This window comes from Colletotrichum navitas (assembly GCF_030913465.1).
Source record: "Colletotrichum navitas strain CBS 125086 chromosome Unknown LY79scaffold_30, whole genome shotgun sequence".
NCBI classification, from domain to species: domain Eukaryota; kingdom Fungi; phylum Ascomycota; class Sordariomycetes; order Glomerellales; family Glomerellaceae; genus Colletotrichum; species Colletotrichum navitas.
In genome coordinates this window covers 374,099-394,287 of record NW_026850576.1, presented here as the reverse complement: position 1 = coordinate 394,287, position 20,189 = coordinate 374,099, and the positions used below count along the sequence as shown (strand labels likewise).

The following is a 20,189-nucleotide window of genomic DNA, read 5'->3' as shown; positions in this document are numbered from 1 at the left end:
ATATACCTTAAGGGGGAGTATTAAATATTAAGGTTTAAAGACCTTATATATATAAAAATAAGATAATAATATAATAAAGAAGTAGAATATATATTACAGTATTAATAATACTATATACACTATATACACTAGATATAAAAATAACTACTTAGAAAACAGCTATATATACTATATAACAATAATATTTATATATAAAGAATAGGTCTTTTAAGTAAGACCTCCTCTTTCTCTAAGGAATTAAGAATATAGTTCTAGGTTACATAAGGTAAATAGATAAAATAATACCCTACTATAGGTAAAATAATACTTTATAACTTAACCTATTTAATAACCTACCTAATAACCTACTTAATAACCTAGAATACTAAGGAAATCCTTAGAATACCTAAGAGATAAGTATAAGTAATCCCCTTATATCCCTAGGTCTAGTTAGATAGTTAGATCTATAAGCTCTTCTATATTTATAATAATATAACACTTCTATATCTTATCTCTTATCTCCTATCTTTATCCTTATTTACCCCTTTTGCCTTTAAAAACTTTTACTACTAGCCTTATTATATTACCCTTTACTACTTTTATATAAATTTATTAATAACCTATTATTAACTACTTATATTAGGTTACTAGCTTTATTACTATATAACTTATTAAGACTAAAGTTATTACTATTAAGCTTATTATATATTATAAAGTTAAAAAGGTATTAACTTATATAGATAATAAGTAATAATAAATAGTTTAATTATAAAGGTAAAGATATAAAAAGAGTATTTACTACACAGAGGTTAGTATAGTTATAACTACTAGATTTAATTTAACTAACTAAATCTTTCTCTCTTAAGGTTACTTATTACTTTATTAGTTATAGTATTTATAAAAGGAAGCTTATTAATATTATTAACTTTATTAACTTTATTAGTAATATATAGTAATTTACGCCTTTAGTTAAAGCTAGTAAAGTTATATTTACTACACTTATAATACTATTAGGTAAATAGAAAAGTCTTAATTAACCTCTATATAGTATTAATAAAGAATATAGGTATACTTTTCTTTTTATACTACTCTTTTAGTATACACTAAATAACTACTAGACTTAATAATAAGCTTTATAATTACTAAAGGGCTATATTAGTACTACCTTTGTAGCCTTATTATTACCCTTTAACTTTAAGAAACTAGCTAGTAAAATCTCTTAACTCTAGTAACTACGCTATAGGTAACTACTCTCTAGGTTATAGAGGTAATAATAATAGTACTTTAACCTCTCTTACTATATAAGGAGTTTATAGTACTAATAATAAAGTAATTAATAAAGTAATAGGTAAATAATAATAAGGTTAAATTAGAGATAGCTACTAGTAAGAAGGTAGTTAATACTACTACTAGGTATATAAGTTAACTTTTTTACTACTAAAGAATAAATTAACTACTATATTACTAGTAAAGTTATTTATAGTAAGTAATATAGGTCTACTAGTAGGATTTTTATCTTCTTTAACTACTACTATAAAAGGTAAATTCCCTATAATTTTACCTTATATAGGTATTTTGTTTTTTAATTACTACTAAGTAACTATAACTACTAGGCCTAGTAGTAGGCTTTTTAAAGTTACCTTATAGTAAAGTATTATATCTTACTAACCTTTAAAGTTACTAGTAAATAACTTATAGTAGACTTTATTAATAACTAAACACTAGTTAGTATTATTATTTACCTTATTATTATTATAGTAACTTACTTAATCTATATACTAATAATACTTTATTAAGTCTTACTATAAGTTCTTCTTTATATCTTTCTCTTAGTTAATTTTATCTTTTATTAAACTTATTACTGTTTTTTTTAATAATTTTATATATAATAGCTAGCTACTATAGTTAGGTTACTTACTATAGTTAGGTTACTTACTATAGTTAAGTTACTTACTATAGTTAGAATACTTACTATAGTTAGAGTACTTACTATAGTTAAAGTACTTACTATAGTTAGGTTACTTACTTATTAACTTTATAACTAATTATAGTATACTAAATACTAATATAGATAAACTAGTAAAGTATATAAGCTTTATACTAAAGAAGATATCTTAAGTCTAGTAGCCTAGGTTACTTAGTTAAAAGCTAAGTTTAGCCTATAGTAAGGCTAACTATTTACTACCTACTTTACTAAAGTTATTACTATAGTAAGTATTATTCTTTACCCTTATAGTTTTCTTTTTTTTATTAAACTTAATAGTTATCTATAACTTTAATAGTAAGTATTACTTACTAAGTTACCTTTAAAGGCACTCTTTTATCTTCTTTAAGATCTACTTTTTTTACTTTAACCTAATTATTATACTTACTAATACTTAACTTATTAACTACTATACTATTTAAAAGGGCTAAACTTATAGTATAGTAATACTATTAAACTAGAGGTTAAAGGTAAAATAGATTATTACCTTAGTTAGTAGTAGTAGTAGTAAAAAGGTAGCTACTACTATAGTTACCCTTTATTACTACTATAATAGTAATAAAGTTTATAATAGTGTTTTAAAAGGGTTAAAAGTAAAAAGCATCTATTATATAGGCTCTTTATTATTATTAGTAAGCTTACTATTATTACTATTATTATTATTATTATTATTATTATTATTAACCTCTTTTTTATTAATAGTTACTTTTACTAACTTTCTTAGTATCTTAAAGGTTATTATTAATTTCTTTACTACTACTATAGTAACTACTAGCTTTTATAGTGTCTTAATAACTATTATTAACCTTATTACTACTACTATAGGGCACTTAATAACTATATATAATAATAATCTTTTATAGGTAGCCTTATAGGCTTAAGTACTATTAGCTAGTAGTACTAGTAATACCTTTATACTACTAGGGGTAGTATTTCTCTTTTTTTTAGCGCTATTATTAAACAGTAATAGTAATAAGCTTATTAATTAAAGCTATTTATACTATAGTATCTATATAATATAAAATAATTTAAAGGTATATAGCCACTTAGTAAGGTAACCCCCTTATATAACCCTAACTAGGGTAGTTATTATAATAGTGTTACTAACGCATAGACTAAAAAGTAGGTTTTGGACGCTGCTAACGCAACAGACTGTACGCATGCCGCTGTGGCTGGGTGCATGGAGAAAGCCACACAGCTTAACCTACCTTAGGTACTTGCACACTAAGGTAGTATGTACCATCATCGAATGCGCTGTTTCTAACCAAATCTTTTCTATACTTCTCCAGAGACATTCTAGTCTTGGCCGTTATCGATCCTGTCTGGAACGAAATCTTTGGAGATTGGTCACCTCCTTGATCTTGACCCGTCCTCTAGTCTGTATTCCACTCTGGCACTCTCTGGGACAAGACATTGTGCACATGGTAGCACGAAACGATGTAGGTTGGGATCACGAAGAGGTTGGGTCCGTATGGAGCTATAGTACCAAGCTCTTCTTTGATGCAGCATGCTATTGTGTATTCTAGAGGGGGCACGAAATTGCTGGAAGCGGTAAAGCAAGGTCCAAGCCAGTAGAGTCCCGCTTCGTCAAGTCCCCCCCCCGGTCCGTTTGCACAACACCAGGTATTCGCTGATCGTGACCGACTCAACTACCAGTCCGGCCCTCATGAAGTGTTAGCTGCGAGATACTTGACCTCCTAATCTTGAAACATAATACTTTCATCATCAGAAGGCAAAGCTGGTGGAAAGCACGCATGATTTGTAGGACTACATAAATCACATCGACATCCATTTTCATCTTCTGTTGCCGTCCGCGTTGCAGTTTCCCATTTCTCGTCATTATCATTGTCTTCTTCGCCCTCATACATGACATCTTACTCGCAGTACCCCCATCCCCTCCCACTCCGAGTCCACCTCGCTCCTGAACATCGCTACTTGCGCCAACGCCTCATCTCAGACGACATCTTGAGCTGCGGTTTCACGGTCAGGCTCCAGCAGAAGCCGAGACCCAACGTCAGCAGCCATGTCTCATCACTGATGAGCTTTCTACCAAGAAGCCGCTAATCTACTGAGCGCACGCGCACGAGTTTTTCGCGTGTTGCGCGGTGCATAGTGCCATGTGGTACGATTCCTTTGCTACTAGACAGGATGCCCGCAGGACATCGCCGCAGAGCGAGGAACCCACCCCCCCTCCAAAGATTGTCTAATACACGAGATACTCCTCAGTGGCGACAGCGGCAGTAGGACATGTCATCAGACTGCAGATGGCTTGGTAAAGAGTAAAATGAGGCCACTTCAATGCAGAAGTGGCCCAGCTGTTTTGGGGGCAGTTCAGCATACAGCCAGCCCATGACCACATCACCCCATCATGATACTTGGCGGACTCATGCGACGAAGACATGGAATGGCGCCGACACCGAGAGACAAGAGAAGATGGGCCGACTGTTGAGACTTGGCTCATGCGCTGGCGTACTGCCCATCAGTTAGCGGTTCCTCCGTTCTCTCTTCCTCTTCGTCTATGAATGACTTGAGAGCGCACACGCTGGCGCCGGCTAGGATTAGCCGGCCGCCCTGCCCTATGTAAGTCGTCGCCATTTGTCTCTCTGGCAAATCAAGTTGAACTCCGACACCAAGGCACATATAAGAGATGCTGAGGGCCGTTAGGCGACAGATCGGAAATCCCAAATGTTGCCCCATCGTATGGATGTCTTGTCATATAGTCTCAATTTTGCCGGCGATCGTTGACGGCGAGGTATTTTGGCATCACCAGGAACATCAATCTGACTCTCTGGCAGCTCACAGAAAATCGATCCCTGAGCAATCGACATTCAGTCTGGTTATAGCAGATATGCCAATCCGCTTTGGAAGCTGGTCTGTCTTGTCGGCCCATCTCGGCCGAGAGATGGCTTACTGAATCAATCGACTGCATAGGTGGCACGCACGAGGACGTACCACGTCTCATGCAACGCCTCCCCACCCGCTCTCTTCTTGGAAAGTGAAAATGAGCTGCCAATAAAGTTCCGATAGTCATCAAAGCGCTTTGCTTTCGGCGTCGATTCGGCCTGGGAAATGCCGTCAAGACATATATACATATATATGTTCACGAACCCAAACCGTTTCATCCGGCCGCTTCGGACCCGCGAACAGCCCTCGCAAATGCAAGATCGGGGATCAAAATCCACTGTTTCCAACTACAAATTGTAGCCAGTTCGACGGCACGTTCCGAAGCATTGGTAACGGATGGGCCTGGTTCAACGAGCCCCAGTGTCTGTTACTTTTGCTTAAATACTACTGTGCCAGGTGCTCCCTTTTTTGCGTATATATATGTACTTTATTCGTTCCGCTTCGAAGGGGCAAGAAGTCTCCAACCACCTCATTTTAGGACCATACGGTAGTTCTCAACATCAACACCAGGTGCGGAGGGAGACCGAGAACCCGATGTGATGCTCCCTGCCTTCTTCCTTCCCTTTTTCGGCGGCATCCTACTTATCCCGGCCCAGGCCGAAGAGGCACCAACCCTCAAAAACCTGGGCTCCTTGCCCTCGCTCAGAATCTCACGCTACGGCCTCCCCGTCAACTTCGCTGCTGTCGGCGGAAAATGCGACGCCGGCAGTGTACAACGCAACGACCGCTGCATGCCCGAAGTTAGGGCGTGCTGCTCGAATGGAGGGAACTGCGACGAGGGAGAAACGTGCACCGCGGGCGACCTATGTTCCCGTAGCGCGGACGATGACTCGGACTGCGATCCAGGCACGGCCGTTTGTGGCTCCAGGTGCATGCCCTCTGATGCGGTGTGCTGTGGTGGCGGAAACTACTGCGACGCCGGGCAGATCTGCGTAGAAGGCGGCTAGTGCCGCGAGGGCGACGACAAAACAAAAGACAACGACGAGACTACGACGCCCAGCATGCCCCCGGCTACGAGAGCCGATCTTGGAGACACATCGGGCGATCACCGGACCACGACCGCGGCCCGAGGTACAGCGGCTTTCACAACCATGAGTGCGTCGGCTGGGGCGCCGCGCGGGGCGTACGTCAACAACGCTGCCTTGGCTGTTGATTTGTGCGCAGCTGTGCCGTTGGTTATCTGACAGATGCGAGTGGAAGACGGTCTTGTTGTCGTCGCGTCTGCGGATGTTTTGGAAACCGGGCGAATATGCATGCTGAACATATTAGCGAGAATACATTTGCTGTCAGAGAACTGGAGTGTCAGCGTGGACCGGCCTCGGCCTTCTAGGAAATGCAAGTGAGGACTGCGGGCGATGTTTGAAGCTGGAATCGATAGAATGAGATTCGGGTGCGGAAGAAAGACGCATATCGGAAGCTGCTCCAAAAGCAGATCCATTCTACCTGCACCACCGAATCATAGTATAAAACCCCAAAAGAAAACCAAGAAACACTGAACGATGAATATCCCAGCCATGGATGGGCCTTTTTTTATTTTTGTTTATTTACTCCCTCATCATGATCGACGCAAACTCGTCATCTGGCGCACATGTCAGCACGATGTCCTCGTTTGACGAAAGTCTAGAGGGCTGGTCCTTACAGTCAATTGATCCGTCGCCGTTCTTGTCGGCCATCTGGATCATCTCGTCAATCTCAGCTGGGGTCATGTCCTCCCCAAGCGAGGTCAGGACGTGACGCAGCTCCTCGGCGGAGATGGTGCCGCTGCCGTCGCGGTCAAAGACCTTGAAGGCGTTCTTGAGCTCTTCCTCGGCATCGCCGACTTGTACCTTTTGCGCCATGAGGTTGAGGAATTCTGTGCTCGAGGTCAGCAAACACGCGCACATAGAAATCTTTGATGGAGATCACTGCTAACCGTTGAAGTCGATGGAGCCGTTGTTGTCAGCGTCGACCTCGTTGACCATGTCGTTCAGCTCCGTGTCGCTGGGGTTGAGGCCCAGAGACCTCATGACGGCACCCAGCTCCTGGGCGGTGATATCACCTTCAAGAGCACCTGTCAGTTTTTATGATCGGATGGATCGTCTGTCATATGCAAGAGTGACAAGAGCTCGCGTGGAGCAAGATGAGATGGAACACGTCTAAGCCACTCTGGTTTCCGCTCCGGTAAAAGGGTTGAGGTTCCTATGGCATGGAAGGAGGCGAAGCAGAATAAAGGTTCGCAAGAAAACAAAGAACTAACCGGTTCCATCCTTGTCCTAATATCTCATGTTAGCAAAAAGTTAGACTGGTTGGGGAGAAGGGAGAGGCGTAAGTTTGGGCGGACACGGCGGAGAGGGTGAGAACTTACGAAGAGGTCAAACACCTCCTTGTATTGCGCCTTTTGCTCCTCGGTTAACCCAGCTGCGGTGGCCTGTCGAGCTGCAAGTCAGCATCCATCGGATTGCCAGTGAGTTATAGCAGCAGTCCGACCCTCACCATTTTTTTATTTTTTTTATGTAGTCGGCTATTTTTTTATTTCTGTTAACGAGATGTTTGTGAAAGAAGTTTTGGTGAGCAAGAGGTGGTTTGAGACAGGGAAGACGGCGTGGGACAGCTGAAAGCGGGGATGTGACGATGGCCCCGCACGGTATGGATATTACGGGAGAAATGTCCATTCATACGGTCGGTTTGGGGGAGAAGGGGTTCAGGTTGCAACGATGTTTCTTTGTTTAGAACCCGCGGGTCAAGGACAAATGGAAATACGACAATTGAAGTCTTTTGCTAGCTTTAACTAGAGCGATGCGATTGATCGAGTACTAATCTGAAGCACCAACCAAGCCATCCATCCATCCATTCATCCATAGTAGTTAGTAACAATCAATGAATGGAAGGAATCATGATAGGTGTGTAAGATGATATGGATCCAGACTAAAAAAGTAAAAAGAGTATCAGGGGCCCAACCGCGATTCGAACGCGGGGCCTCGCCCATTCAAGCTACGCTGAAGGGTGTTTAAACCCGAAGGGCGAATCATACCTCTAGACCATTGGGCCTGATTTAGTTGCATGACAGCATGCCGTCTCAGCTTATCCATAAGGCTTCACAGCAGGAGTGGCATCGTCAGCCATCAACCGCCCATGGATGGGACCGTAGGGAGAGACCTGCTTTTCCCGTCTTCATTGTCGCCACCTCCAGTCGGACAAGGATGCCATCGCCCCCAAACCCGAACATCCCCATCCTCCTTGGAGGCATCGTCGCAGGTTTATAAACAGCAAAGACTCTCACACATCGCATGCGTCAAGATGGCCAAACTTCGACACAACTGTTGTGCGGATAAACCCGCGCGACCTCCTTAATCGCAAAACCCAACCCCACCGCCAAACATCTCTTCTTGCTATGAGGAAGTGGCAGTTCTCTTACCTACTCGGATTAACCGATGCCACGGATGTCGTTCTGAATCGCAGGCTCGACAGCCAAAGCCACCCCCCAGTCGGTGCTTGGTGGCATGACAGATCGTCAAAAGGTCATCGTCCAGCCCCACGCTAAGCGCCCGCACTCCCCGGCAGTTCCTCGCAGGGGGGGAGAGGAGAATGAAAAAGGAAAGAAAAAAAACCAAAAAGTTACAATGCAGAGGTACACCGACTAAGGTGACCCCGCCAGATGTCGACAAACCAGCAAGTCGACGCGAGGCTACCCCAGAGCCGGGAGATACTACCGACTGTCACTCGGGAAGGAGAAGAGGGGGAAGGGGAAGAAAGGAAAAAAATTCTATCATCCGATAATGCACCACGCCCAACCAGCACGCCTGTCCGGTGGCCCACCGCCAGCACGATCGTGCTATCCTGATCCCATCCTTATCCTACGCACATCTTTCAGGTAACGTCTCTCTCACTTTCCCTTTGAACCCCGTTTCCAACTTTATTCCTCCCCTTACTCCCCGATAAAAGAATTCCCCGTGTCATCTCCCTCGCCCAACCCAGCGTGACGGCACAACACGAACCAGGAACGTACGGCCACATACACCACGCAATGTCCCCCGACCAAGCAGCGGCTGCGGAGGAGCCCGCGCCCTCCTCCATCCTCATCATCGGCTCCGGCGTCTTCGGCCTCACGACGGCGTACGAGCTCGCCCAGCGCCCGCGCTACGCGTCCACGACCATCACCGTCCTCGACCGCTCCCCCGTCCCCGGCCCCAGCGAGGACGCCGCCTCGGTCGACTCCTCCCGCATCATCCGCGCAGACTACGCCGACCCAGCCTACGCCCGCCTCGCCGCCGAGGCCCAGACCGAATGGCGCAAGACCGAGCACCCCTCTGACCTCGGCGCCGAGGGCCGCTACAGCCAGTCCGGCCTCTGTCTCGTCGCCGACCCGACCCCGCTGGCCGCCTCCTCGCCGCCGCGGACCGTCAACACCAACGCCCAGGCCAAGCGCAAGGCCAAGAAGACGTCCCTCGAGTACGTCCGCGAAAGCTACAGCAACGTCGTCTCCCTCGCGGGCGCCGACGGCGACAAGATCATCAGGGAGCTGCCCACGCCCGCCGCCATCAAGGACTTCCTCGGGACCCCCATCGCGCCGGGGACCTGGGGCTACATCAACCCCCTCGCCGGCTGGGCCGACGCCGGCGCCGCCATGTCGTACCTCGCCGCCAAGGTCCAGGCTCTTGGCCGCGTCAACTTTGTGTCAGGCACCGCAACCCACCTGAACTACGGCCCCGATAGGAGGACAGTCACTGGCGCGACGCTCGACAACGGCGATGTCCTCTCGGCCGACCTCGTCGTCGTCGCTGCCGGCGCCTGGACGGGCCGGCTCATCGACCTATCTGGGCAGGCCATCGCCACGGGCCAGGCGGTGGGCTACATCGACATCACCCCGTCGGAGCTCGAGGTTCTCCGGAAGATGCCCGTGACCCTCAACTTCAGCACCGGCCTCTTCATGATCCCCCCGGCCGGCCTCCAGCTCAAGGTTGCCCGCCACGCCTTCGGCTACCTGAACCCGACGCCCATCCCCCATCCCTCACCGTCGGCCCCCTCCTCAGCCGGGTCCACCGTCTCCCTCCCCGCCACGCACCTTACGGACCCCAGGCTTAAGTTCCCCAAGGAGGGCGAGGACGCCCTGCGCGAGGCTGTCCGCACCATCGTGCCCATCCCCGCCATCCACAACCGCCCCTTCGCCCAGACCCGGCTGTGCTGGTACACAGACACCCAGTCTGGAGACTTCCTTGTCTGCCACCACCCAGAGGCCAAAAACCTCTTCGTCGCTACGGGCGGCAGTGGCCACGGCTTCAAGTTCCTACCCGTGCTAGGTCGCGAGATCGTCAACGTGCTCGAGGGGCGCGGTGACAAGGTCTTCACCGAGAAGTGGCGGTGGAGGGAGACCAAAACCAAGACGGGCGTGACTGATCTGTACGAGCACATCATGACCGAGGATGGCAGCAGAGGTGGCATCCCTGGCCTGTTGCTGAAGCAAGAGCAAGCCAAGTTGTAGACGTATATCATGATAACATAACCATATATAAACACAAATACCGTAGAATATCAGTAGAATGATGTGGTTAACCTAGGAGTCTTAATACTGTAACATCATAGCACAAACTGTTCAACAGAACCATAGACACAAGACACGTGGACATCTCGAAAGCTTATTGTCACTTAGAGACCAAACAGATTTTAGTGAAACAGGTTATGGCATTGTACTAACAACTAATGCCTACCTCTCAGCTCGCATCAAACCCGCGAATCAAGAAAATAGCAGGGATAAGACCGAGTGATCGGATAGGGCACCCAAAAGACAGGTGACCTGGCACCAGACCTGTTCCCTCCTCCCCTTACGCCCCCTGAATACTCCCGACCAACTGTCCGGAAAGCTGCGTTAACTTCATCCCGAGTTCCGTCGCGCGTATCGTCTTCATTGCCACTCCACTACCCTCTTGAACAACCCCCCTTCCATCTAAGCCGCTTCCATTAAAGAACAGCAAAGTCGACCTGCGCATCTGCCGTCGACGATGCCGCGAGCAGTCTATGTAATGCTGCGGTGCGAGAAATCCTATTCTTTTCGTTTAAATCAACTACCTGGCAAGATGCCTCCTGCCCAGGTTTTACCACCTTTGCCAACGCCAATGCAATGCAGCGGAAAAAATCAGAGAAAACAAGTACGAGTGTCGAGGGCGACGTAGGTCACGGCTAGGTTGCCAGGTGACCGTCGCTCGAGCTTTTTTTTTTTGTATGGTGCGTGGGGGAAAACAATCGTGGTATCGTGAAGAAAGTGTGTATCTAATCATACAGTCGGCGATGTCGGGGATGCTAAATCGACGCGGGTCGATGATCCCTCTTCAGCTTCAGGTGGTTTAAACCTTGCGGAAATCTAGAAGCCTGTTAGTGGAACGAACGCAATATGAGAGAGTGTGTGTACTAACCCTGAAGCACAGGGTAGATCATCTCGAAGGCCTGGTAGATTTCCTCGCGGACCTTGGCTCCGGTGAGAACGATCTTGCCGCTCACGAAGATGAGCAGCACAATCTTGGGCTTAATCATGCGGTAGATGAGACCGGGGAACAACTCTGGCTCGTAAGAGCTGAAGTTGTGATGGCGCGAAGCAAGACCCTCCAAACGAATGGGGAACTTGATATCGCAAGAGCCAACAATGTTCTGGATCTTGAAATCCGTAAACTTAGCATTGAAACCCAGCTTCTGGATGATACGCGCATATTTGCGCGATGCAAGCTTCGAATCATCCTCAGACTTCGCACCAGTAACAACCATCTTGCCAGAGGCGAAGATCAAAGCGGTGGTCTTGGGCTCGCGAATACGCATGATGACGGCAGCGAAACGCTATGGATCAAGAGTGTCAGCACCGTAGCAATGATGTAGACTCGACCGGTAAATAATACCTTGGGGTTATACTCTGCGTTTCTCGCATGCAGGGCGATCGTCTTGAGGTCCAATCGGCAATCGAGGTTGACCGTCGCAACGATGTTCCTTGAGAGTGGGCGAGATAAGCCTCAGTGATCGATAAAAAGAGATCACTCATGGTATACATACTGCAACGTAGGAGTCAAGCCACTGCCACCTTGCGTGGCAGCGGGCGTCGCGGCAGGTGTCGCGGGAGTCACCCCGGTACCGTTTGCGACTTGCTGGCCGTTGGCAATGGGAGCTTGCCCGTTGGCTGCCGTCTTATCGCCGTTCGCAGCGGGAGGAAGCTCGTGAGCGCCGCCAGGGAATGAGAGCGAGCCGGGAGCGGTGAAGGCCTTTGCCTGAGCAGCGCTCACAGGATGGGTTTGGATCGCCTCCATGTTTGCGGTTTGCTGGGTGACCAAGGACCGAAGGAGTAGAAAGCAGATCTGAAGCCAGACAGGGGATGTTAGTGGTTGTTGAATATTGTGATAGCAAATGTACTGAAGTATGGTCAAATGAGAGCGTAATCCAAGAACTGGTGATATTGAAGTGTTCAAAGTGTTCCGCAACGGATCTTGCTCGATGTGTTTCCAAGAGATTCAGGCAAGGTCGTCGGGAATGGGAATTTGGTAGGTCGGCAAGACAGGAGGAGCCAATAAGCGTCGGATATTACCAGCTTTGGGCTGGGCAGGCAGGAGGCAGCGGTGGAGGAAGGTGCGAAGACAGGACACCAGTGACGACAGCCAAGAAAAAGAATGCGTACCAGATGTGGGAGATGAACAAATGAATGTCTCCCCTACAATGTCTGCTCGACAGGTAGGTTTTGCAGAATCTTGCGATGCGATGAAAATGCGATCGATACCGGGCTTACAAGAGCGGCGGGAATGCGATGCAAATGGATCAAGTGAGGTAGGTCGACGAGGAGGTGGCGGGTGTCGTAGGCGTCGCTTTGATGACAGGCGCAAATGACCCTACCACGAATCAACTCGACGTCTGGGAATACCTCGTCACGGTTCAGTGCACTTTTTGCGTCTCTATTCGTCGACGAAGATGCGCGATGTCTACAAAGGTGCAGCGACTCGTTCTCGACCTGGTCGTCGTCGGAAAGGATCGCGCGAGATGTGTAACGAAGGGATGCCTTGAAAGGAACGTATTCCAGTCCTCTCTTGTTTCGTTCAGGGTAGGATATGCGGGGAGGCCTTCAGCTAAGAAGCTAGTCCACCAGGTGCCCTGAAGAGTTGACAGATTCCCGTCGTTAGTTGGGGGAAGAAGGTACAGAAGAATCGCAACAGCGATTTTTTCCCGATGGTTGCGATGGGGAGAGAGAGGCTGTGACAGCAGATGCGTGTCGTTGTCTGATGATGATGATGATGAGGCGGTGGGTGCGCGATAATGACGATTCAAGATCGTGATTGGAGATTTGGGGTGTTGGGTTGGGTGGGGGTGGAGAAGGAAAATTAGAAAGGCCGAACGTGAGTGGATGACTACGTAAGGCCGTCGGTCGGAGCTTCCGCGCAAGATTTTCGAAACATGCGGGTTGGAGGGAGGCCTGCCTCTTTATAATTTTGGCCCTCGCCCGCTTGCGCACTCGCCCCAACCATGACCCCTCCCCCCTGGCACACCCCCCAGGGGCCCCAGGCAGCCAGTGCGCCGTGGCTGTTGGTCCTGCTTGACACTGCCTGTGCTTAGAGGTCGCGCTAAGAGAATGCATCCAATCAAAATGCGGCATTCCTCTCATTCTATCTCCTTCCTGGTCCCATGTCCCCCTGTTGCAACCACCCAGCCCCTGAAGTACCTCGGCACCGCGTTCCAGGTCCATCTACTTGATCACGATATCCATGGGAGTTCTATGTCTCTTTTTTTCCTTTCCTTTTCTTTTTCTTGCTTTTCTTTTTTGCGACAGTGCACTCTGGCTGGCCAGTGCTGGACGTCCGTTTCCTTGCCTCCTCTGGGCTTGTGGCCAACTGGTCAGTGGCTCTTTTTCCTGCCACGCCTCCTTGCGCCACTTTCCCTTCCGACACCTGGTTCCTACCACCGAGATGCTCTCTGATGGGTCCATGTCATCATCACCCACCATCGTCCCTTTTTTTTTTTTTTTCTTTTTTTTTTTCCCTTCCAAGTTGCCCTGCTTAGTGTTTTTTACCCCCCCCTTCTCCTGCTCTCGCGTCCTTCTTAGCTTTGCGATCTCCAATAATTGCCCTTTTCCCCCAGATGTGACTCGAATCGCTTCCCTTTGCCTGGCTCATCCCTGATGGCCGTCACCCTACAATCATTCCTCGTCGTTCTGTCAAACCATCAACAACACAGGCTGGCTCTGTTCGTGCACTCCGACTACAACCTTTCTCCTTCGACGTATAGTCCGTGGTCTCTGTTCCTCTCCCACCCACGCGTCGTCAAGAGGCGTCGATGCGATGCTCTCTGTCACTTTTCGCCACATGCACACGACGCGTCGCGGCACAGCGAGCGACCCTGCCGGCACCATCGCGAAACCAGCGAAATCTGACAGGAGAGTGACGACGGGTTGGCCTTGCAACCCAATCCAATGGCGCGTCTTTGTTCGCTCTAGGGCACGGTGACGGGCTCAGGCGTGCCCTGCCAATCAATCCACTCTTCACTGTCCATCACCACCATCTAGCCAGGCAATCGGCCGTGGACCTGGTCGATACCAACCCAGCGCCAACCAAATGCAAATCCCACAGGCGGCTCTACCTCGTATGGGTGCCGCTACGCCCAGCGCTACGCTACTACCCACGCACAATGCCGACCCATTCCACCATTCTGGTCGTTTCTGCCTCCTTCTCTTCCCTCCCACGCCAGATGCAGCTCATTTTCCGGCTTTTCTCTTGTTCAGCCTGCCGCGTCACTCAAGTCCGTTTGGCAGCTGCACCGCACCCACAGTTTCTAGCCATTCTGGTGTTGGTTGGTCTGGACTGGCACCGACCCGATCCCCTCCATCCCACCCTCACTCTCACCCCCTTTACTTTGCTTGCCCCTCCCCCTTTTTCGTTTCTTTTTCCTAACAATTTTTGCATCCTCCCAGCAACCAAAAGGTTTTCCCTCCCCCCTTTTCCAACCCTCCTCCTTCACTCTCTAAGCACACGCTAGCTGTCTGAAACGCTGATTCTACCCCCCTATCTTGGTGCCTCATTGACGATCGGCACCGACACAAGGTCTGTCAGTGCAGAGCTGCGGCAGCGGCAGCAGGATCAGCTTCACGGCCTTGCCGTCAAATATGTCAGAATGGTCACCAGACCACGTTGTAGGATGCCCGCCCGGACGGACGAATCGACATGACACAACGCGACACGACACATCATAACACGGCGTAGAGACGGAACGAACAATCAACAAAAAGAACTGGTCATGACCCCTCGACAGCAGCACCACAGCACGAAAGCGGCACATTTTTCTCGCGGCGTCTACGCTGCTTTCGGGCATTGACGGCTTTCTGGCAGGAATTTTATGGGCCGTCGCATCAACCAGACGGCTTGCGACGTGTGAGTCATTGACTCTAGACCGGTTCCAATCGGCCAGTGCCAGCCATGGCAGGGGGGCCAATCGAAAAAGCATAGAAAAAGGCTGGGCAGGTGGTGCGTGTTTTGTCGCTCCTCGCTCGCCCCCCCCCCTTCCTCCATCTCCCTCCCACCAGAAAGGCCTACCCAGTACACACAGTACGTGAGCCTCGCCATACCGCGTTCCATGTGTAGCACGCAAACCTATGGAGCCTCAGACTCTCGACCGAGAAAACTCTGCCGGCATCCACCCAGTGCCCATGGCTATCTGACACCCGAAATGAAGCTATGCCGTAAGTAAGTATTTTGGTCTTGCAATACGGAATCACGATGCCTCTCGAGCTCTACGTGCTCATTTATGTTCCGTTTGGTTTTGACCTCAGCCCGACGACGCTTTGGTGTTGCTTCGCCGTAATGGCAGAAAGGGCGCCTGCAGCTCGTTTGCAGATGCAAATTTTAACTGCAATCTTATGGACAGGTATCGGATACCAAGCTCCCCCCCCCCTCTCCCGCGAGGCCGGAGTAGTGGTCCGTGCACGATCAAGTACCTCTGGATCCTTCCCGAAGTCGAGGTACTTCCCCCAGGGTTTCGGGTTTTGCCAGCGCGACTCATGCACGTGCGGGCCTTCCCCAACCTGAGGCCAAGCAAGCAAGCCAAACAAGCCTGCCTGGCTCGCAGCGAGAAACCTAGTGGTTGCTTGCTGGCTTGCTTGTCGCTTCCCACATTCGGTTTGAAGGCCGCACCTCGGCCTTGCGGGCATGCCATGACTCCATCTTGGTTGCGACTCATGCAATTTCAAACATGGGAACCCGCCAGCCTCGTCGGAGTTGCTCGTCCTTGTTCACCTCGCGACATGCACTTAGCTTCAACTTCAGAGCCGCATCAATTTCCTTGTCTTACTCCCTCCACCCATGGCGACGCTCGAACTTTGCTGCCCACTGCGCTGCGCCATGGGCATTGGGCAGCTGCATCCGCAAGCCTGACGACGTGAAGAAGGGGGGGGGGGGAAACCCCTAAGCAATTGCGCGAGTCGATCTGGCTGGCTGGCTGGCTTGCTGGCTGACACGCGTCTGATCTACCGCCAGCCACGGGTAGCCGGGGTAACTAACACATGCCTAGGCTCGCATTCTTTCCATCTTGCCATGTTGTCCCGTTCCAGCCTCGCCTAACGCATGGAGTCCAAACCCTACAAGTGTCTCGCAATCACACACTCGTGTCTCCGATATCGTCTCCCCCCTTCCCATCCCCCATTCCTTCCCAGTCGGAGACTGCTTCCGATCGGGAAGGGTCCATGAAGGGATGCTCTTGGCCGCCGCATACTTGTGCATGTTATAGGTACGGTATTAGTTCAAACGCACAAAAAGGCTGCGCAGTGTCTCAGTGCCGCGGCAACACCCAGCGGGTGGGGGAGGAAGGGTGCCGAGGTGTCAAGACCTTTTTCGTCCGATATGCCTTCGACGGAATCTGTGTCGTCATTGCCGCCCTGGATCGTAAGGGGGGTATGTGTTCATTGCCAAATTGTCCGGGGCGGCTAGCCAGCACGTTTTAGTTGCAAATATCCGTTCGCCCGGCCGAAAGGCCACCACGAACTGCCTTTTTTAAAAAAAAAATAAAAATAAAATAGTATACTACTAGCAATATGTTTGTTCTTTATTTGCTACTGTGAACCCCCCCCCCCCCTCCCTTTCCAGTACGCGCCCACGTGCTTACCCCGAAGAGAGGAAAGTATGGCAAACGTTGGGATATTGGTTTGGCAGCGGAGGGTGCTCTGTGTGTTCCGAGCATACAAAATCTCCCTTGTCATCGACTTGTCTTGACGCGTTCTATACCTACAATACTCTCTCCCTCCTCTTGACATATCGTATAAATCTTTCATGGGGCCGGTGGTCTGTTCTTCTGTCTCGATGGTCTGGCGACCAAACCGCCAACCCTCGACGCTGATTGCAGACAGATTGCAGAAGGATTAATGATCCCTTCTTCCCTTTTATATTGCCGATCCCATCCCCTTCAACTAGTCATTCTCCTCTGATGTTGATTGCGTCTGTGGTCAGGTACGTTTGCCAGAGAGGTGTGAGATAAAGAGAGGCCCGACTCATGACATGTAGTACTTGGGACCCTCGCCGCCCTGGGGCACCTGCCAGTTGATGTCCTGGTGCGGCGCCTTGATGTCGCACGTCTTGCAGTGGATGCAGCTGTGTTGCGGGTTAGTTGAAACTGCCCAAAAATTTGTATGCGTTACTCGTCGCCATGCGGTCCTGAAGCATGGGCTGGCCGGGGGTTACTCACTTCTGTGCGTTTATCTGGAACCGCACACCGAGGTCCTTGGTGTCGTCCTCGACGTACTCGTACACGCCCGCCGGGCAGAAGCGGTTCTCGAGGCCCTTGAACTTGGGCCATGTCTCGGCCGCATGCTTCTCCCAGTCCTTGACTTGCAGGTGCACCGGCTGGTCCTCCTCGTGGTTCGTGCCCGTGCGGCTGACGCTCGTGAGGATGTCGAACGAGATCTTGCCGTCGGGTTTTTCGTACTCGATCTTGGGGTACTGGTCGGCGGGCTTCGTGGCCGCGTGGTCCGGTGTCTTGTGCTTTAGCGTCCAGGGGACGCGGCCCTTGAGTACATACGCCTCGAGCCCGGAGTAGGCGATGCCGCCGTACAGACCCAGCGGGGTGTGGAACGAGGGGCGGAAATTGCGCACCTCCTTCAGCTCCTTCCAGATGGGCGACTCCCGGAGCTTGTCCTCGTAGTCGTACAGGAACACGGTGCCCTGCTCGCCGGCGCTCTCGGACGACAGCGCCGTGAAGGCGGCCTCGGCGGCGAGCATGCCCGACTTCATGGCGTTGTGCGTGCCCTTAATCTTGGGCAGGTTGACGAAGCCGGCCGAGTCACCGATGAGCGCGCCGCCGGGGAAGGCGCACTTTGGGATCGACTGGAAGCCTCCCTCGATGAGCGCTCGCGCACCGTACGTCAGGCACTTGCCGCCCTCGAGGACCTCCTTGTACATGGGGTGATGCTTCATCTTCTGGAACTCGCCGTAGGGCGAGACCCACGGGTTCTCGTAGTCGAGGGCGACGACCAAGCCGATGCTGACGAGGTTGTCGCCAAAATGGTACATCCAGCCGCCGCCGTAGAGGTCCTTGGAGAGCGGGTAGCCCATGGAGTGCGTGATGGAGCCCTTTTGGAACTTTTCGGGCTGCACCTCCCACACCTCCTTAATACCGAGCGCATACGTCTGGTGCTGGCTGTCGCGGCGCAGGTCGAACTTCTTGATGACCTGCTTGCTCAGGCTGCCGTGGCACCCTTCGGCGAAAAGCGTGCAGCGTGCGTGAAACGCCATGCCGCGCTCGAACGAGTCCTTGGGCTTGCCGTCGCGACCGAGGCCGAGGTCGTTCGTCGCGACACCCTTGACGCTGCCATCGACCTCGTTGTAAAGTACCTCGGAGGCGGCGAAGCCCGGGTACACCTCGACGCCGAGCTCCTCGGCGCGGTCGCCGAGCCACTTAGTAAATTGGTTCAACGAGACGATGTAGTTGCCCTCGTTGTGCATTTGCGGCGGGGTCGGGAGCGGGATTGCCGACGTCTTGGTGAGGAAGCGCATGCGGTCACCGCCGGCCGGAGTAGCGTACTCGAAACGGTCCGGGTTGTCCTCGGAGAGCCAGTCGGGGATCAGTTCGTCAATGGCGGTGGGCTGGATGACGGCGCCCGAGAGGATGTGGGCGCCCATCTCGCCAGCCTTTTCGAGAAGGAGGACACGGAAGTCTTCATTACCGGCCTCGTTGGCGAGCTGCTTTAGCCGGATCGCGGCGCTGAGTCCGGCGGGGCCTGCAGGAGAAGACTGTCAGCTTCGACTTGGATACCCACATCCAAAAGCAGAGGAGGAGAAGGGAAACTCCGTACCGCCGCCGACGATGACTACATCGACCTCGTCCGACTCTCGCTCAATGGTTGCCGGGTCGAACTTTTCGTCCTGGTCGCTGCGCCGCGTCCTGCTCGTCGTGAATGTGCGCGCACCCAGCGGCCTGAAGAAGGTTACGGCGGAGCCCCGTGCCGAGGGTAAAGTGGTCGCGGCAGCTCTCGCAGTGGTTGTGGTACTTGTTCTGGAGGCGGTGGCGAGGCCGGCCTGCGCGGGCCTTGTAGGGCGGAAGCGACATTTTGAGAGACTGCGCGTGCTCCGCTGCAGATTTCTTGCGAGAGGCGAGGCCGAGGTGTTCATATTGACGGTGAAGACGGTTGTGTGACGGCGTGTCGTTGGGTAAATAGGTTTCGTCCCCTTTGAGGACCGGACTACTGCATAAGGAAGCGTCAAGGTCTTTGGACGCGGAAATCGTGAAGCTAGAGACGCAGGCGCAATTCGACTTGCTCTCCTCTGCCGTCCGGCACTTTGTAGTTGGTCAATTGGAGGAATGGTGGCAAGAGCTTCGGATGGGGAGAGCGTGAAGAAAAAGTGGCGGTTAACACTAAAGCCAGGGCCTCGGGTGGTTCCTAGCGAGAGCTCGTCGTCGTCGTCTGCGGTACTCGAATGCGTAATGCGAACGAGTCTCTCTCTCTCTTTCTCCGAGCTCGGGCCATGGTTTTGCCAGTGGGCGATAGCCGAGAGAAACCGGTGGCAGCGCAATGTACTCGATCGGTACTTGAGAAGGCAGCGAGCCAAGGTCATAGAAGCAGGTAGAGACTCGGTATCCTTGGATGCCCTTTTTGCAGCTGAAAGGTACCTCCGTACCAACCAAGTGGGACAAGCCGTGCCAGTCCATGGGCAGCAGGGGCCCAAGCATCTACGTACCGGTAGTAGAGGGCGAGGAGCTGGAAATAGTTTAACGTCTGGGGCATCTGGCCGCAAACAGCCAATCACCGTATCCAAATTTCAAATGGTCCCTGGGGCTCTCCCATGTCGCCTCGGAACCTGACGTCAAGCTGCCGTCGGCATAGCGTAGCATTTAGCCGATCTTACCT

General features: G+C 50.5%; 6 protein-coding genes and 1 non-coding gene across 7 annotated transcripts; 3 read left to right on the top strand and 4 right to left on the bottom strand.

Annotated features, from left to right (window-relative positions):
- The first annotated feature begins 5,193 nt into the window (after window positions 1-5,193).
- On the top strand, window positions 5,194-5,934 carry LY79DRAFT_217030 (uncharacterized protein). Its single transcript, XM_060551576.1, has one exon. The coding sequence runs from the start codon at window positions 5,407-5,409 to the stop codon at window positions 5,812-5,814; it is 408 nt and encodes a 135-aa protein (XP_060414132.1). The 5' UTR covers window positions 5,194-5,406; the 3' UTR covers window positions 5,815-5,934.
- Window positions 5,935-6,411: 477 nt separating this feature from the next.
- LY79DRAFT_590357 (uncharacterized protein) lies at window positions 6,412-7,935 on the bottom strand (the record flags this gene model as incomplete). Its single annotated transcript, XM_060561139.1, has 6 exons — window positions 6,412-6,446; window positions 6,507-6,719; window positions 6,780-6,917; window positions 7,104-7,119; window positions 7,212-7,264; window positions 7,878-7,935. The coding sequence occupies 6 exons, from the start codon at window positions 7,933-7,935 to the stop codon at window positions 6,412-6,414; spliced, it is 513 nt and encodes a 170-aa protein (XP_060414131.1).
- On the bottom strand, window positions 7,796-7,894 carry LY79DRAFT_t129. The gene has a single exon. It is a non-coding gene; the product is annotated as a tRNA-Pro (tRNA).
- Window positions 7,936-8,870: 935 nt separating the features above from the next.
- On the top strand, window positions 8,871-10,325 carry LY79DRAFT_579872 (FAD dependent oxidoreductase; the record flags this gene model as incomplete). The annotated part of the gene is made up of 1 exon (XM_060560057.1): window positions 8,871-10,325. The coding sequence occupies one exon, from the start codon at window positions 8,871-8,873 to the stop codon at window positions 10,323-10,325; it is 1,455 nt and encodes a 484-aa protein (XP_060414130.1).
- Window positions 10,326-11,184: 859 nt separating this feature from the next.
- LY79DRAFT_590355 (transcription factor) lies at window positions 11,185-12,129 on the bottom strand (the record flags this gene model as incomplete). The annotated part of the gene is made up of 4 exons (XM_060561138.1): window positions 11,185-11,201; window positions 11,254-11,668; window positions 11,728-11,815; window positions 11,879-12,129. The coding sequence occupies 4 exons, from the start codon at window positions 12,127-12,129 to the stop codon at window positions 11,185-11,187; spliced, it is 771 nt and encodes a 256-aa protein (XP_060414129.1).
- Window positions 12,130-15,118: 2,989 nt separating this feature from the next.
- LY79DRAFT_216670 (uncharacterized protein) lies at window positions 15,119-16,297 on the top strand. Its single transcript, XM_060551575.1, has 2 exons — window positions 15,119-15,540; window positions 15,722-16,297. Exons 1-2 carry the CDS (start codon window positions 15,431-15,433, stop codon window positions 16,233-16,235), a joined length of 624 nt encoding a protein of 207 aa, XP_060414128.1. The 5' UTR covers window positions 15,119-15,430; the 3' UTR covers window positions 16,236-16,297.
- A 635-nt stretch (window positions 16,298-16,932) lies between these two features.
- On the bottom strand, window positions 16,933-19,915 carry LY79DRAFT_554458 (electron transfer flavoprotein-ubiquinone oxidoreductase). The gene is made up of 3 exons (XM_060557855.1): window positions 19,137-19,915; window positions 17,531-19,061; window positions 16,933-17,436 (listed from the first exon to the last, which is right to left on the bottom strand). The coding sequence occupies exons 1-3, from the start codon at window positions 19,894-19,896 to the stop codon at window positions 17,337-17,339; spliced, it is 2,391 nt and encodes a 796-aa protein (XP_060414127.1). The 5' UTR covers window positions 19,897-19,915; the 3' UTR covers window positions 16,933-17,336.
- Between the last annotated feature and the right edge of the window lie 274 nt (window positions 19,916-20,189).

Excerpts from the sequence above, each read along its gene's own strand:
- LY79DRAFT_217030 (XM_060551576.1), top strand. The coding sequence starts at position 5,407 with ATGCTCCCTGCCTTCTTCCTTCCCTTTTTCGGCGGCATCCTACTTATC.
- LY79DRAFT_216670 (XM_060551575.1), top strand. The coding sequence starts at position 15,431 with ATGTGTAGCACGCAAACCTATGGAGCCTCAGACTCTCGACCGAGAAAA. Across the intron at positions 15,541-15,721 it reads GAAATGAAGCTATGCCGTAA|GTATCGGATACCAAGCTCCC; the intron begins GTAAGTATTTTG and ends TCTTATGGACAG.
- LY79DRAFT_554458 (XM_060557855.1), bottom strand. The coding sequence starts at position 19,896 with ATGACCTTGGCTCGCTGCCTTCTCAAGTACCGATCGAGTACATTGCGC. Across the intron at positions 19,062-19,136 it reads TGTAGTCATCGTCGGCGGCG|GCCCCGCCGGACTCAGCGCC; the intron begins GTACGGAGTTTC and ends CTTCTCCTGCAG. Across the intron at positions 17,437-17,530 it reads TTCCAGATAAACGCACAGAA|CTGCATCCACTGCAAGACGT; the intron begins GTGAGTAACCCC and ends CCCGCAACACAG.